The sequence below is a fragment of the Talaromyces atroroseus genome, assembly GCF_001907595.1.
Source record: "Talaromyces atroroseus strain IBT 11181 chromosome Unknown scaffold_0, whole genome shotgun sequence".
Lineage (NCBI taxonomy): Eukaryota > Fungi > Ascomycota > Eurotiomycetes > Eurotiales > Trichocomaceae > Talaromyces > Talaromyces atroroseus.
In genome coordinates this window covers 2,065,317-2,082,572 of record NW_017971432.1, presented here as the reverse complement: position 1 = coordinate 2,082,572, position 17,256 = coordinate 2,065,317, and the positions used below count along the sequence as shown (strand labels likewise).

Sequence of the window (17,256 nt, the reverse complement as noted above, 5' to 3'; positions counted from 1 at the left end):
TACTACAGCAATCTCTGCATGCTGCGACTTTCGAACCTGTATTAATTGACGCAGTTGGATTTACTCTCGCCACATTCATCTCAGCTACCTTGGTCGTGCAGATTATTGCCAGTTGAAGAACTCTGGATCACTCGACGGAAAAAAAAAAAAAGAGATGGACACTCCATCTGAGCATTCAATTAGCCAGATCGGTGCAACGGACATGGATCCACCGCCCATCTCGGCGTCGGCGGAGAGCTGCATTGAAGATGACAACATATCTCTTACTTCAACGGCCGCAAGCGAGTTTCAAGACGAGTATGAGGTTGAAACTATTCATGCACAAGAGTTCATCGATGGCGAGAAAAGGTACCTCGTGAAATGGAAAGGCTATTCTGACCTGCGCTGCACCTGGGAGCCCGTAGACTCATTTAACAGCAGCGAGACGCTAGACGAATGGAGGAGGAAGAAACGCGCGATCACGAGAGGCATCAGAGCTCCTTTCGATATTGAAAAATGGGAGGCGGAATGCAAAGCCTTCGAAGAGGCCTCTCAGGAACGTAAACGTCGACGAAAAGGAAAACGAGCCAGGCTAGCCTTGTTGGCGTCTGCTAAAAAGGATGAGAGGGCTAGGCCAGTGACGGATTCAGATCGTCCAACGAACGCTCAAGATTTGCCCCCATCTAGTGATCATATACCTCAGATAGCTGTCAGGGGAAAGGCTCTTGCCCAGCCAAAAAATGTAAATGACACTCGAAGCATACACACGACTGGTAACCAGCCCAAAACGCGGGGGGCAGAATCTACAACGGGGCAGTTACAAAAAGACCCAGCTCGTCGTTCAGAAATACCGAGAGCAGCACCACCGAAACCCGTTGCTTTCACAGTCCAGAGTGGCCGTGCTGAAAGAAAAGACCTTGCCAGTGTATTACATCGAGCTCGACAACAAGAAAAGACGCCCACGGATCAAATTAAAACATGGAAGCTTTTCTCGACAACGCATAAATTCGAAAAAGCGTCACGGCAAGACCCTGAACCAAACAGAGACGATCTTGAGCTACAGAGCCCTAAAACATGGTCTCCCTTTCAGATGTCTGCTTCTCTCAGACGACGCAAATCTACAGAACACAAAGATAACAGTCTTTTTGTTGAACAAGACGAACCTGCTGAAATACAAGAAAGCACGCTTTCTCGCTCTCGGATTAATGCATCCAGCCCCATACTTCACTCAAAGCAACCGAGCATCGTGGACGAGACTCCTCCCAGTGTTTCCTCAACCTATAATGACCAAGAAGCAAGAAGGGCCACGTTAACTAATGATTCATATGTCCTATCTGAGCCTGTAGTTCCTATAGGCCCCCGTGGTTGGAAACCCGGCAGAAAAGGATTCATAATACGAAATCGTGAACTGACCAAGAAAAGCGACATCCTTTGTAAACTATCTCATGGCTCGGAAGCTATTGAGATAGGAGATGCCCTACTCTGCGATCTCTCAAGCTTTGCTCGCAGTAGTGTCTACTCTCTCAAGCACAGAAGCGAAATTCGAATTCGGTTTGAGGAACTCTGCACGTTAGAACATTACCAGTCACTGTCAGATGAGGTAAATGACTTTCTAGCTCTCTCTTTCATTTCCCACTGACGAAGATAAATTCCTAGATACACGATGAGATTTTATTCAATGGCTGTATTACTGCCTATTCTGATACGCAGGAAGGGCTTTCTAACTTGGAAAAAGTGTTACTGGACAAAGATCTCGTTGGAATAGCAAGAGTTTGCCCTCGGCCGTCTCAGCCAGATTACGGGCTGACACTTTTGTGTTATCCCACAAAGTCCAAGAATTTCCAATTTCTCAATAAGCATGCATATGATGTGCCAGAGGGCTCTCTATGTGTCGCAGGTCGGTCTGGTATCCTACCCCGACGCTCGCTGAATGTTACATATCCTAGCAGGCCTGCACAGAATACCCAGCGATATGAAAGACCAGAGCGAGAAGGGCGTTTCGGCGAACCAGGTAAATCTGAAAACGATGGCTTGATTCCTTGGCGGCATCCATCAACAAACAGTATTTCTGCCCCTCAACCAGATGATCCACCATTGGAAGCGCCAGAGAGACCTGTGGAAGCCCTTACATGCCATTCAGACACAAGTGATCAGGGGACGGTGGCGCCCCAAACTGCACAATTAGATGTCTCAAAAACTACTGCAGCTGACAATCAAACGGAGGTCTCTGCTGATCTTTGTGATGCGATGGACATCTCTGACTCTTCCAGTCAGTCTGCCCAAGATAAACTAGACCATTCAGTCATCGAAACACCGGATTTAGAGGAGCCCAACTTATCGCTACCTATCGGCGAGGCATCAAACGAGATATCTCACCCCCAAACTGCCGAGGACAAGCAGGATATCTCGATGATTGACGTAGACGCTGGTCAAAACATTGAGGGTTTCATAAAGGACGCGTTCCCCAGAGCTTTTAACATAGATTTTAAAGACATTGCTGCTATTACCAGCCGTTCAAGCATGAAACTCACCAATTGCTTCTACCTATGGTTTCCCGAGAGCGCAGACGGAGATTTCCAGATACTAGAGCAATTTCTTGAGAGCCATTGCGCAATTATACTTTCTAATCGCAAAAAGAATGATTGGGGGAAGTTCACAAAGTCGAGTACTGGAGTCGCATTGGTGATTGCATTCGTCCCTCGTTTTCTCATACTGGCGGCTTTGGACTAATCCTTCCTGCACAATAGTTTCACCATACATTTATCCAATACCACGAACTTCCCGGTTTCCATAAACTCACCATGAGCCCATCCTTCAACTTTTGGAGTGTTTCGCTTTCATACGGCATTCCTAATCTCGACACAACAACCAATTTTCAACGGCTTTTCCCTCAAGGCAGTGGATACCTCATGACAGAGGATTTTATGCTCCATGAAAGAGACGCGGCGATACTTATTCTGGCCTGGTTTCGGGATACGGCGAATTCCAAGTTACCAGGTACAACGAAGATGATGTTTCGTCCAGATATTTTGAAGTGGCTAGATGTAATGTCGATAGAAGATCCTCGGTAAGTCCTTATTTTCCCTTGCCGCTGATTATCTTGAAAAACAAAAAAAACGAATAATTACTGACGTTGAATTTGCTTTCTGAAGCTTCACGGTTATGGCCGTTCTTATAGGCGACACCGCATGCCAGGGCGACCCATTAAACTGGCCCACCGAAGCCCGAGATCTCGACTGTTTCACGAACCCGTTCCTCCAAAGCCCCGTCCTCTCTGTAGCAGCAATGCGCAACCCGGATGGCCCCGCCGCCCAAGATGGCACAGACGCAGATCTGTTGTGTGAGCTATTCTCGGCATGGACTATTCTGAATGCGGCGTCTTTACGTAGATTCCATGTTCTCACGCACCTTACGCCCAAAGAAAGATGGCAGAAATGGCAACATGTAAGCCAAACCCAGCCCCTGTTTTTCTCCTTTTTGATATATATATAAAAGTAACACAATATATACGCAGATTGAGATAATCCAAGGCGCAAACGACTTCTTTCAAAGATGGAACATCAATAAAGACAATTACTTGAAGTGGCTAGCCCAGAAGAATGCTGCATCACCACCACAACCAACAGCATCATCGTCGTCGCAATTATCAGGTCCTTTACCATTGTCAAAGGAAGCAAACCAATGGAATCTGGGATCTCACGCAATCAACTCTTCTCACACAACACAGACAGCAGCGGCTTCATCACGGTCGCGAATGTCACGGCCATAGGTATGTATGGGTCTCATCATGGTTGATGAATGCGTATCTATGTGTCTGCGTGTGTGACCTTGCAGTTTTCTCAAGCCGGGTAGGCATATGGAAGAACTTGTATGTTGTACTATTCTCTACATATCTAATGCAGCCTGAAATTTCAGAGCTTTACTTGTGCCAGCTGGCTGGCTATTGGGCATCGATCAATCTTGCATATTCATATCGCCTGCCTAGTGGGTAATTAACCTGGAAGTCATCAATCCTAATCCTAATCCTAATCCACCCAGATAGAAAGTGTTCGTAAAGAGGAGCGCGCATATAAAAATATTTACAGAAGAGAAGAGCCCTAGAATGACCTTCTCAGTTCAACAAACGCAAAGTCCGCTAAAATATGTATATATAGAGAGAGAGACAGAGAGAATGGCATGACCTCAATTTCCACCCCCACCAGCAGCAGTGGAATCTCGGTTCCTATATTCCGCAAAGGACGAAACCTTGCTGTTGGATTTATGATGGCTGCCGTTATTCTTCTTATTATTTTGTCCTCTCTCTTGCTGTATCCTCTTTTCCCATTCGCTTTCTTCGGTGGCAATCATGGAGTGAAATCGACTTCCTTGACCACGGCCAAAGTAAAGCGGCTTCTCCTTTCGGTCCGCCACGCTCTCTGTAATGAGAACAAATTTGACGGAAGAGCCTGGAGCTTCGAACATTGCATCTGAAAGAATGGTTTCGAGTTCTGTGCGCAAGCCTCGTGCGCCGGTGCCCATGGTAAGAGCGTTAGAGGCAATCTTGTGTAAAGCTGGTGTTGTGAAGCTCAATTTAATCCCTGACAGATCAAAAAGGATCTCGTATTGGGTTACCAGGGAATTGCGTGGTTCCGTGAGGATGCGTAGTAATAGAGAATGGGTTAGCGAGGAGAGAGCTGTTGTGACTGGTATACGTCCAACTAGCTCGGGGATGAAGCCAAATTTCTGTAAATCTGCAGGTGTCGAGAGGTCAAGAGGGTTAAAATAAACGGGATCTTCATGAGATGAAGGGTTTGCTGGTGTGAAAAAGGGCAAGTGTTTCTTATACAGAGCTTCTTCCTCGGAGCCCGGAAGAATAGGAATAGGCGCTTGGTTATGAGTCTCCTGTAGCGAAGCGTGATTGGCGGGTGAAAAGGGAGACGCCCGCACCGGCTGTCCAAATCCCATGGAAGACTTAGAAACACGGTCCATGACTATCTTGTTGAGACCAACAAAGGCGCCCGAGAAAATGAAAAGGATGTTATCGGTTCTCACATTATAGATTTCACCCTTTGTCGGCGGAGGGCCGGACGCAGACGAAGAATTGAACCCAGAACCTGGTGCTGCGCCTGGAGGGTAAGCTCCTGGGGAACTCCCTGGAGGTCGAGTGCTGTTTCTTTCTGGTTTTGCCTGGACTTGTATTGTGGTTCCCTCGATTATCTTGAGCAGAGCTTGCTGTACGCCCTCTCCGCTAACGTCTTTACCGTGACTGACTCGAGCAGTGGCAATTTTATCAACCTCATCGAGACAAATGATACCTCGCTCAGCCTTTTCCACGTCGTAATTGGCAGCGGCAAGTAGTCGATGTACGCACACGTCAGCGTCTTCTCCAATGTACCCGGCCTGTGTAAATGGCGTGCAGTCTGACATGCTAAAAGGCACGTCCAGCACCCGGGCCAGAGTCTTCGCCATTAATGTTTTTCCGACACCAGATGGCCCCAGCAGAAGAACGTTTGATTTTTCAAGCTGTGTCGGAGAAACATCTGCGAGCGCCGAGCGTTCTAATCGGCTATTCAATGAATCTTGCGGCGGGGGGCCGAGGTTTATCGTTCCTTGAGCGCCTGTGAACTCGTCTGTTGAAGGAGTTAGCTTCTTGATCCATCGTAACTTAAGTAACGACCAATGTTCTCTAGGGACATGCTCATACTATCCAGCGGATAAGCGTCCACGGATGCCCTCCTCTCTTTTTGTGCCAATAGCTCGGCAGCAGCCTCTTCCTGGCGTTGCAGCTCCATGATGCGCTGATAATGATTGTAGACAGCCACGCTCAGTATTTTCTTGGCGCGATCCTGCCCCACGACGAATTGGTCGAGATACTGTTTGAGCATTCTAGGGGTCAACCTCGGGGCGCCAAACGCAGGAGCGGAGCCCAAGGGCCCGGAAGTCGGAAGTCCAGCTTCATAGCTTCCAGTGAATGGCTGACTCGTGAAATCGGAGCGGTTAAAGTGTGAAGACAGTAGCGGGGAGTTCAGCGATGTGAATTGTCTGTGAGAATGTGTTGTCGCAGAAATTGGGGGGATTCGTATACCGCATACGTTGGATCGGGGGCGGCCAGCGCTGGCCGCAATGCGGGGAAACCGCCGTCGCATGGTAGATACTAGATAGTTAGCTAGGAATGACGAGCGTCTGCCTTCACGAGTACGGAATCGCCACAGGCGTTGGGGTTCCAACTCAGAAGAGGACCTGACGACACCCAAGAAATGGACGGTCGAATGTAGACTGAAGTTGTGTTGACAAGTTCGAGCTCCGGGCAGGCGCGATGATGTGACTCCGGGGATATCACGTGTTGCTTCCGGCCGCGGACGTCGCAAGGGGCCAATAAGAAGCGGGACTCTTTTCTACTCATGGGACGAACACCACTGCTACCGTTAGTGGTTTTTTTTTTACTTTTTTTTCCCCTCTTATTTTGGAAAGAATTGCTTGAGCCATACACTCACTGGCTACGTCTGTGACATTATGCAACAACCAGCTTTTGTGCGTGCTTCGGTTGCCATTTCCAACATCCGGAGCCGCGGAACGGCAAATAATCCCTGACAAGCAAGCAAGCATGCAGTCAAGAAAGAGTTCATTGACTCGCTAGAGTTATTTTCGGGACTATCTGGAGTCCTTTGTTTGTGCTAATCACATCGTGGAATGACCTGGTGTTGATACGTACGAATTTAGGTCTAAGCGTGTTGATGAGGCTGAGCCAATGTGGACTTTTAGAGCGGCCCAGACGCATATTCTATACGAAATGAGGCTCAATTTCTGAGCGGGCTAGACTTTACAGGTCTTTATACTCCGTTCATTCCTGTTGAGGCACTTTAGCTTCCAGGCAGCCGGCTGTTGCCTGCAGATACCCCTTATTATCCCGGGACTTTGCGGGTATAAAGTCTTCATCCACCGCGCTCTCTTCAAGTCGAATGAAATAGACATTCTTCATCGGTTTCTACTATCCCAGTAACTAGCCACATCAAGTAGCCATGACTAAACGACCATCCCCCATGGCCTCCCCGTCCACTACACGACGGGTCAAACCCACTCTCACCCAGAAGAGGCCATTCAGGAGCACGAACCTCGATGATGGAGAGACTATCCATCAAGGCTGTGTACTTGTTCATGGCGAATGCCAGGAATTCGATGGTGCCGGCGAAACCAATTTCGTGTCTGTGTCGACTGCCGGTATGCTTCAACAGGCGCAAACTGTCCACAATTGGCCGCTGAACAACGGCGAGTGGAAAGCACTTGTCATGCTCACCCCTGGGCCTAACACGCTCCTCTTTAAGCTGCATCATGCTGGAGGCATTTCAGAAGCTCTGGAAATGAAAATAAACTACGTCCCCCTCTTGCAGCTACCGCCCCTCCATCTTGCGATCCTCGTCGCGAAAGACTCACCTCTGCTGATTGATTGCCCACCTGCCAAATACGGGGCCATCTCGACTGCACACAACAGCATCGATGCAGCTATTTCCAAGCTCCGAATGTCGGCTTATATGTGGCAGGCTCTCACGGCAGAGGACTTCCGCAAAAAGGGCCTGGGAAGACGCTCGTTTCGTCTAGAAGAGGAATGGTCCCCCAACACAACCATGCAGGCAACTTATCAAGCGACCCCGGCTGACCACAGTCACATGGGTAGCATGGCAAAGGTCCATATTATCCGATCGGACAAAACCGTCGAAGAGATCAGAGATGCGCAATGTGCCCAGCAAAACCCTCGTGGGCGGAATCGGGATGCCCTGCACCAGTACTTTGAGACAGCTCTGATCAATTCGGGGGCTCCCTTCGAGCCAAGGTATCGCCCAGTTGTGGCTGGTCTGATTCTCGATTCGCATTACTCCATCCAGGAGTCTATGATCCTAGGACATGCAGCATTGGGTTGCCACAAGCCGAACGGCCTCTCCCTGGGGGTTTTCGGCAGCCACCTCACTTACTCCTGGCCGCGATTCATGGAAGAGGTTCCTGCATGTCTTACAGACATGACGCCAACGGGAGATACCGTTGGCAACGATAATGGAGAGTGCGATACCATGCGTGGCGCATGTTTTGTCGGCCAAGGCGCGTTCCTGCACGAAGTCGGCCATGCGTTCGGTGCAGATCATACCACTGGAATCATGGCAAGAGGATATAGCAAAGCCTGGGGGCTGAATTTTGTCGCACATGAGACCAATGCCATGGTGGGAAACGAGGCACGATGGGATTTGCAAGATGTGTTAAGATTCAAACTGCTGCCTCATTTTGCGCTTCCTACTGATCAGCCTCGCCCACATGCCTTCCGAAACGCCGGCGTTAAGATTGGTATTTATATTGACCAGGAAGAAGAGATGCACGATGCGGAGGAAGAGGACATTTTTGAAGATCTCTTGGTAAAAGTCTCTTGTCCAGCAGGGCTGGCAGAAGTGAAAGCTCAGAGTGGCGACGACCAACCTAAGGTTTATAATTTCATGAACGATGTCCTGAATCCTTGCACAACGCTTTCTATGAACGTCGCCGAGGAAGGATTTGACCGAAACCAACCCCTGAAGGTCACTGCGCTCAGCATGAATGGCAAACAGCGCGTTGTCAAGAATCTATGGACCAGGCTAAAGGAACGCTCCTATATGCCCATCCCCGGTAGCAATGTGGTCCTTCGCAAACAATCGGGTAAATGCAACGACAATGAAGACAGTGATTGTACACAGTGGGCCATGCTTCTCCGCCACCGTGGCGAAGATGGCCAACTGTATCGCGCGACATCGATTGATCTCCGAGTCGGTGCTATAATGGACGGAGCGCGGGTTTACTATGCCGACGGACGCAAGGAACATTGTGGGCCAGCGCGGGATAGCGACACTGGCGCGGAGCATCATTTCGGTGGGCATCAGTCAGAGGATCATGAACTTCCTGCTAATGAGACCATCACCAAAGTTCAGCTTTCTAGGCAATCCTATGGATGGGGAGCCTTGTCTGGTATTCGCATGACCCTGAGCAATGGCGATGAGTGGGGTGCACTCAACAATCGTGATCACGATAACGATGGCAGTGATGAAGAAGAAGAAGATAATGATTCGATTGTCACCCTTGAGCCGAATGAGGATGAGGTTATTGTCGGATTTTACGGGACAAGTAGTGCAGGGTCAGGGTATACACGTGAGTTTGGGATTTTGACGGCTCCTCAGGGTGTAGAACTACCAGATACTGTCTATGACTTGCCAGCGTTGAGAAATATTGCGTGAGATGGCGTCCTGTAAATAGCTAAACACCATAAATGCCCCTTAAGGGTACTTTGGTAATGCCGTATAGGTATTGGTACAATTTCCTGTGATTCATCTTACATATCTCTTTTGGCACGTTGTAACCAAGAATCTCTTTACCAGGAGAAGAAAACAATGCTGGCAAAAACGACCATGAAGCCCCAAGCTCGGCTATCATTAGAGAATTTGCCCTTTCATCCAATTGTATCTTGCCCACTCCTTCCACGACTCTCAGTTGATGCTTGATATTCATCGGAGTTAGGACAAGTTGTGTATTTTTCTGTGTTCACGTAGCAATAATATAGCCAGGTTAATTTAAGCAAGGAGAGTCGGAGGGTGCGTTAGGGCTTGTTTTATAGAATATTTTTCCCATGGAGTTCAATGAGGCTAGTCCCAAGATAGCCAAGCTTGATGGTCCTAGCGGTGTACTAACGCTGATAGGCAATCTATACGCTATACGCCAACATCATTTGCTGCAATAATGCATCATAGACGAGCACCATAATCACCTCTTTTCATCCGGATACGGAGCTGCCTCTACAGGGTAAAACATATATAATGGAGGTGGTGACTCGGGTTGTCATGAGTGAGAAGACATTAAATGGATACATGAATTCGGATAGTTCTTTTTTTGACTGTTTAATATCAGGAGTGCCCAGAAAGCTCTTAAAATTAATTCATCATGGTTGAACTGGAAAAAGTACGATCCTCGAACAAACAGGTCTCTACCGTGCTACCACCGGGTCTGGTCGCGGTGTATGTTGGTGCTACCAGTGGCATAGGCGAGCTGGCTATGAAGGCGCTGGTCAAGCATAGCGTACAACCGCGCGTGTATTTTGTTGGTCGTTCACAAAAGGCCGCAGACCGCATCACATCCGAGCTCAAGGCTCTCAACTCTGCAGGAGAATACATCTTTATCCAAGCAGATATCAGTCTCATCACTGGCGTGGATAAAGTGTGCCAACAGATCAAGGCGAGAGAGACAGCAATCAATTTGCTCGTGCAAAGCCAGGGATCGATGGACATGAGTACGAGTAAGTCTTTCTCCGCTTCCTTTTGGCTCTTGGCCTCTTCCTCCCTCAATAGAATGCCTTCTCCTAATGCGACAATTAAATACCCTGGCAGTCACGTCGGAGAAACTTCGCTTCTCGATATCCCTCGTTCATTACTCGCGTGCACGCTTTATCGCGAATTTGCTGCCGCTGATCCAAGAGTCGACTGGTATCCGGCGTGTCGTATCTGTGCTAGCGGGTACCAAAGAAGGGAACGTGCATGTTGACGATATTCAAGGATGGAATATTCCTCTGATGTCCATGAGAGGTCACTTGGCCACACTTGTGACCTTGACCATGGCACATTTTGCCGAGCACGCCCCGACGGTCTCATTCGTGCATGATTTCCCTGGACATGTTCGAAGCAATTTTGGTCGAGAAATGAAGGGGGTATTAAAGGCACTTGGCAAGGTTTACCAAGTTGTTTCTCCTCTGTTTAGCACCCCTGGCGAAGAGGTTGGCGAGCGGCACCTGTTTTATTCCACCAGTAACAGATACCCAGCTCGGTCCAGGAATCCAAATGTCGTTGTGCCCTTACCTATCGGTGTTCCGGTCGCCAAGGGATTTGATGGGAAGTTGGGCAGCGGTGTCTACTCTGTTGATGGCGGAGGCGATGAATGCGGACCCTCGGTTGTCGCTCTTCTGGGCGACCTATGCCAGAAAGGTACTGTTGAAGAGGTCTGGAAGGACGTGGCCGGCGAGTTTATCCGTATCACCGGTGTGGAAGCCATTTGATGCAAGCCTAATTCTGAGTTGTCTCGCTGGAGAGTGCGGCCTTGTTTTCTTCTTGTTTGCATGTCTGTAGAACTGCTTATCACAGTATTCTTGTTGCAATTTTTTCTGCTGAATATCCCCCGTGGTCTCCGAACATCTGTATCTAAGTTGGACGTCGACCGTCTAAGGATTGGAGTGTTGAAGGATGAAATCAGGCGCTAGGATCAGTTAGGGATTAGTGCGATGCTTTCGGTGTGCCTGGGGCAGCCTTATCCGGACTCCACCAAAGCTGCCCGAAGCTAAGCTCGAATGCGCTCGACAAGAAAGTACATGCCACAATAAAGATTTCTGCCCGATATCGACTAGACGATGCCAACTAGATGAGAAAGTTGACCACAGCCTACCCTTCTCTCCGCCAGTGTTGATCGCTGTTGAGCCAACTCGTACTACGCTCCCATGGCTCACGACGAGCCGCAGGACAGCGCGGGGCCGTCCTCTCCACCACCTCCGTTGCCAGAAGGATGGTAAGTTTGTTGAAGATGCGCACGAATCTACATCTCAGTCCACGATTGCTAACTTTGAGGCTCAACCGTACAGGCTTGCGCAATGGGAAGGTGTGTCGCGGAAGTGGTACTTTGTTCAGCGCGCAACGGGGAAGTCACAATGGGAGATCCCAACGGAACCAGTTATCTTAACACCTTCTACCACGCCCGGGTCAATCGGCTCAGGGCCAACTCAAGCGCCTGAATCGGGAATGCAGTCGCTAAGTCCCCAGGCCATAGCGGCAGGCTCGCCAGACATGGATGGAACTAGGGGTTTCTTCAGTAACTCTGCTACGAGACCTAGCTTGTCTGTATGGAAAGATATTATCTCATGATTATCGTGCCAAAGCTGACGCATAATGCATAGGGTATTCTCGGTTCCCATGGAAATTCGGGAATAACACAGGTTGCCGATAGAGTGCTCAACAGAATTTCGAAAGATTTCCTTTCCAATAAACCTACCAATAATGCAACGAATCAATCCTCAAGTGTTAATACGAATAACACAAGCCCCCATTCGTCATATGGGTCCGGGTCCAACTCATTGCAGTCCCAGGTACTTTCAAGACACCCGCTGCTACCTGTTGATGATTTCTTCAGACTGACAGTGACATAGGCCGGGCACAATCCTTACGGCTATGCATCTACCCACCAATCTGGTAATTATTCAGGAAGTGCACCACAATACTATCCACAAGGGCAGGGAATTACTCAACAAGGGGAAGCCTCCCAACACCCAGACGTATCGCACGGGCAGTTTGGGTTTGCGAATTCTTCGGGATATCCGCAATATCATACCGCCAGTCAGGCTCCTTCGAACCAATTTTCACACATGGGCTCAGGATCACAGTCATGGCAATCTCAAAATTCATTTGCTCATAATAATCCTCCTACATATCAGCCGCCAGTGCCCCATGGAAACAGTGGCCCTCCAATGCCTATGCCATCTCAGCCTGAATGGCAAACCGGAGCGCATCCTACAGTACCTCATTCCACGAAACCAAATCTCAACAATCCTTTAGCAATGCCCAATCAAACGCCGCTTCACAATAATTACCAACCTTCATATCATCAACAAATGTCTCAACAGCATCAGGGCCAAACAGTACAAAATGCATATGCTCATAGTCAAATGATCCATGACTTTCCTCAACACCCGCAAAATATCCATGGTCCTCCCATACATCAGAATCTACCACAATCGACTAATAATTTTGAACAGAACATGCAACATGTTTCTCATCAAGGCGCCCAAAATCCGTCACCATACAATCCAAATAGTGGAATGATACCAGTGCCTTCTACTGTCGCGTCAAATCTTCAGAACAATATCCCGATGACGCCTTCAAGTATGGTATCCCAGCAAGGCGGCCTATCGCATCATAGCAATCCAGCGACTCCGCCGAGCCATTATCCAGGAAATAGCATGCCGAACAATCCATCTACACACAATTCCACATTTGCTGTCGAATTGCCAGACAATCAAATCAGCGCGACCCTCCCAACACTAAGTATACATAACTATCCCCCAACTGGCCCAAATCATGGGCAACCATTCTCACAAGCCGGTGTCCCGCAACAATCTCCCCAACCATTTTCTAATCCAATGGGCTCTGAGTTCCCTGGTGCAGAACCAATACGGCACACTCCAACAGATCCTCAGTTTGTTAGTGGGCCATGGACATCACCTCCCTCCACGACAAATATTCACTACCCTTCAAGCCGGTACAACAACACTGCTGGCTTCTAGACTGGCTTACGATAGATCCCTGGGGATTTGTTCTCCGTTACGGACATGCCTTTACTTGATTCTCACAACTTCTTTTTTTTCATTTGATGTCTATGTATGTGCAGGATATATAATCGAATGACTGGCGAAATGCAGCTATCTTTTATCCTTGCTTGTTCTTACGAAAGCCAGAATTTTTATTAGTCCAAGTTTATCGAGGTAATGTGAAATATAGGAACACGATAGAATTTAAACGGGTTGCCATGTTGAACTAGAGAAAATCACAACAAGACCGTACCTAGGTAATAAGTACAAATCTTTGGAGAATGATCTAAATCGACCTTGTTGATATGCAGTGATTCGCCAATGATATCGACGCAAACTAACTGTGTGGGTCACTAGTCCCAGGCGGTGAGACCATGTGCACCAAAAAAAAAAGTTCTGCCATGTTCATCTCCAGCAAAAAAAAAAAGCGGACAAGATCAAAGTACGTTGACTACACTCTTTCTATCTTTTTTTCCCCCCGCTTCTCGAATATCTCTAGACGAGATTACGAGACAAAATGGCGTCTGTATATAAATCGATATCGAAGAAGAAGCAGGAGCGTCCCGTCAACGACGAGTTGGATGATGATGAGGACATTGATATGAACGATTTGATCGAAGATACAAGTGATGAGAGCGATGAAGACGACGACGAAGGAGAAGATAATCAAGCAAATGCCGCGAGCCAACTGCAGAGTATCAAAGATGGCTTTATGCCGAAGACTCGTGTCTTGATGCTCACCTCGCGAGGTGTTACACATCGGTATGCTCTCCCCGATGCGCTCGCTCCTATGGCTGTCTAATTATTATTCTCACCATTATTTTTCGCTCAATTGCTAATAAAAGATCTTTTTAGACACCGGTATCTCCTTTCCGATCTGACTGCACTGCTTCCCCATACGCATAAAGAGAATAAATTAGATACGAAGAAAAGCGGTGGATATAATAACCTCCTCAACTCGCTCGCAGAGTTGCATTCCTGCAATGTCGTGTTTTTCCTCGAGGCCCGCAAGCGCGGTCAGGATCTATATCTCTGGCTCTCTCGCCCACCCAATGGGCCTACAATCAAGTTTTCGGTTACTAATCTTCATACCATGGGCGAGATGGGCACTGGGTTTGCCGGAAACTGCTTGAAAGGAGGCCGCGGCGTTGTCGTCTTTGACAAGTCGTTCGACGAAAAGGGCCCTGAGGCAGTCGGTCATACTGGCACAGAGTACCGTGGGCTCATCCGAGAGATGCTCCGCAAAGTCTTTTGTGTACCCAAGCGCGGAGTCAAGGGGATGAAACCGTTTGTTGATCGCATCATCGGTGTCTTTGGTGTCGATGGCAAGATTTGGATCAGAGTCTACGAAATCCGGGAGTCGGAGGCGGGCAAGGGCAGCAGCAAAGAAACGGAAGATGGGGACGATAAGAAATCTGCGAAGAGCAAGGACAAGGGCATTGGTGGCCCGGAGGTCTCACTCGTTGAAATTGGCCCGCGTTTTGTTCTCACTCCAATCGTCATTCTCGAGGGTAGTTTTGGTGGGCCTGTGATCTACGAGAACAAGGAGTATGTCAGCCCGAACCAAGTACGTCGCGATACCCGCCTCGAAAAGGCTAGTCGGTATGCGCAACGTCGCGACATGCAGACCGGCCACGAGGCGAAGAGATCCACGCTCGGTCTGGGCAAAGAGGGAAGGGAGAGAGATGCGTTGGACACAAGGGAGGTGTTTGCTTGAGCGTAGGGAGATAGATCTGTCGCGGCATCTGTACTTGGTGGGCGTTGGAGGCGTTTGTCTGACACATACATAGATATCAAAAAGTTACCGTCATTCATTCATTCTTTCCTTCTCTCTTTCATAACCTCCCATCTTCTTCCATCGATGCGCTGGCAATCGAACAGCCAACTATGCACACGTGACCGAAGGGCTCATCGCTGCTTACATAAGAAACCCCGGAGACTTGGCACCCCCATCGTATATAAATCCAGCTGACAAGCCGCCCTCTCTCCCACAACAACCCAGCAAGCTATGGCTGTCCATACCACCAGCGGCCCTTCAGGCCTGCAGGCCCGTTGTCTTCGGACCACTGTGTCAAAGACCATGATTTGCACACCATTTGGCACTCTTGAAAGCCCCAAGGAAGGGGTCGTCTTCAAGTAGGCTATTAGGTATCACTGTGACGGCTTTGGGCGCGCCATTTCGACGCTCGAAGCCGCCGGCTCTCGTTCTCATCCCTTGAGACATTCATATACATATATCTTCTCTTTGACAGATTGCTTCAATATCATTTCGCCGATATCCAGATCTCGAACACTGCTTATTAGACAAATACTCCTTACTAGGTAGGCTCCAATGCTCCTTCATTCTAGCCCGTGCTAACTAAATCTCTTCTCAAGATATTGCATTATCACGATGAACTTACTAGATCTTCCAACGGAGCTTTTGCTCCAAGTTTTCCGCTCCTGCAATTCTATCTCCGACGCTCTGCATTTAGCTGCCACCAACCGTCGGCTTCGTCGTATTTTCGCTTCTTCTTCAAAAGTTTCCATTCTCATGGACGCCGCGGATTCAGAGTTTGGTCCTATGTCTGACATCATCCAAATCATCACACAGAATGCGAGCCAACCCGCCCATCTCATTCGTGGAGCCTCCTTGTCGGATGCGCTGCTCAAGCAGGTGGTTCAAATTGGCCGCGTAGCACAGAAGTGGGAATCTATCTATCCACTGAAGAAATGGAAGTCGGACTATGAAAATAGGCGGCTACTGACGGATGACGAACGCTTCCGTCTTCGTCGTGCGATCTACCGTTTGTGGCTCTACGATCGCGCGTTCTATTCTAGTCACTATGACCGATTTTCACGTCGTTTGCTATCTATTGTGACCGAACGAGCACAGTTACTGCATAACTGGTCAACGCCAGAGCTAGCCGAGATCGAAGATGTGCGCATGGTCATTCAGGATGTGGTGCAGAACCACATCTGCCCGAGCAACGGCAGCATCCAACGCAAGTTCCATAAGCGCTACCCGGAGAATACGAATCCACTGTCCTTCAATATTCATCTGAATTACCGCCCAGAAAGGTCCAATCTATCTACGGGATCTTACTTTGGTCTTCCTGGCAACAGCTGCTCAAACTCGGATATGCCGTTCCATAGCCATTATCAGAACGACCATGCCTCATCGTCATTAGCGAAGTCGTCCTCATCAACAACATTCGCAGCTAAACTTCGTAGTGATTTTTTTCATGATCCCGGCCAAGAGGGATGGGGTGACGAGATTCCACATTATTATGTTGTGCAAGACATGCTCAAGCTTAATCCAGCGCAAGTGCTCTGGCTGCGAGACCATGCCCCTTTGAAGGAACATGTGGAATCGTATGTGCATTCGCTGGGGGACTGGTTCAAGAATAATGGGGAGACATTTGTTGATACCTTGTTGTGGGTCATGAAAGAGCGTGGAGAAGACCCCGAGGAGTTGAAGATAGCCATAGAAGAGTGTGAGATGGGGATTGCGGCCTTAGTTTAGGTGGGAAGTTTCTGTAATCTTGGACTAGCTGGATCCATGGATGTTGATAGCATTGCTGGTCTTTCTTTCTTCTTTCTTCCTCTCTGAAGCCGCAATTATACTTGATTTTCATAATGCTAGTAAAGAATATAATCTGGCGAATTGCCTAGACAAATCTAATACCTATACCATGCCAAAGACCAACAATTTACATCTAAGAAAGGCAACTTAAAGGTGTACATGTCAATTCAATATGTTAGCCCCTTTACAATGCGAGAGACATGTGCTCTCAGGGTTGAAACCATAGACAAACATACTACGCACCGAGGCATTGCAATTTGCTATGTTGACTGACTCAAAAAGAAGGGAAGACCTATAAGAAAAACACGGCTTTGAACTCATTAATTTCTCGACCTTCTAACCAAATGGCAATTCTACCTATTGCGCGTTCTTCCAATCTCCTGAT

At 48.4% G+C, this 17,256-nt stretch overlaps 7 protein-coding genes across 7 annotated transcripts; 6 read left to right on the top strand and 1 right to left on the bottom strand.

The window, feature by feature from the left end:
* Positions 1–154: 154 nt before the first annotated feature.
* UA08_00737 (hypothetical protein) lies at positions 155–3,748 on the top strand (the record flags this gene model as incomplete). Its single annotated transcript, XM_020260576.1, has 5 exons — positions 155–1,579; positions 1,636–2,661; positions 2,727–3,046; positions 3,132–3,423; positions 3,494–3,748. 5 exons carry the CDS (start codon positions 155–157, stop codon positions 3,746–3,748), a joined length of 3,318 nt encoding a protein of 1,105 aa, XP_020123874.1.
* Positions 3,749–4,161: 413 nt separating this feature from the next.
* Positions 4,162–6,104, bottom strand: UA08_00736 (hypothetical protein; the record flags this gene model as incomplete). The annotated part of the gene is made up of 2 exons (XM_020260575.1): positions 4,162–5,588; positions 5,663–6,104. The coding sequence occupies 2 exons, from the start codon at positions 6,102–6,104 to the stop codon at positions 4,162–4,164; spliced, it is 1,869 nt and encodes a 622-aa protein (XP_020123875.1).
* Positions 6,105–6,977: 873 nt separating this feature from the next.
* On the top strand, positions 6,978–9,206 carry UA08_00735 (hypothetical protein; the record flags this gene model as incomplete). The annotated part of the gene is made up of 1 exon (XM_020260574.1): positions 6,978–9,206. The coding sequence occupies one exon, from the start codon at positions 6,978–6,980 to the stop codon at positions 9,204–9,206; it is 2,229 nt and encodes a 742-aa protein (XP_020123876.1).
* Positions 9,207–9,906: 700 nt separating this feature from the next.
* Positions 9,907–11,011, top strand: UA08_00734 (hypothetical protein; the record flags this gene model as incomplete). The annotated part of the gene is made up of 2 exons (XM_020260573.1): positions 9,907–10,258; positions 10,350–11,011. The coding sequence occupies 2 exons, from the start codon at positions 9,907–9,909 to the stop codon at positions 11,009–11,011; spliced, it is 1,014 nt and encodes a 337-aa protein (XP_020123877.1).
* A 435-nt stretch (positions 11,012–11,446) lies between these two features.
* UA08_00733 (hypothetical protein) lies at positions 11,447–11,867 on the top strand (the record flags this gene model as incomplete). Its single annotated transcript, XM_020260572.1, has 2 exons — positions 11,447–11,514; positions 11,588–11,867. 2 exons carry the CDS (start codon positions 11,447–11,449, stop codon positions 11,865–11,867), a joined length of 348 nt encoding a protein of 115 aa, XP_020123870.1.
* A 1,956-nt stretch (positions 11,868–13,823) lies between these two features.
* On the top strand, positions 13,824–15,023 carry UA08_00732 (hypothetical protein; the record flags this gene model as incomplete). Its single annotated transcript, XM_020260571.1, has 2 exons — positions 13,824–14,068; positions 14,162–15,023. 2 exons carry the CDS (start codon positions 13,824–13,826, stop codon positions 15,021–15,023), a joined length of 1,107 nt encoding a protein of 368 aa, XP_020123871.1.
* A 675-nt stretch (positions 15,024–15,698) lies between these two features.
* UA08_00731 (hypothetical protein) lies at positions 15,699–16,811 on the top strand (the record flags this gene model as incomplete). Its single annotated transcript, XM_020260570.1, has 1 exon — positions 15,699–16,811. The coding sequence occupies one exon, from the start codon at positions 15,699–15,701 to the stop codon at positions 16,809–16,811; it is 1,113 nt and encodes a 370-aa protein (XP_020123872.1).
* Between the last annotated feature and the right edge of the window lie 445 nt (positions 16,812–17,256).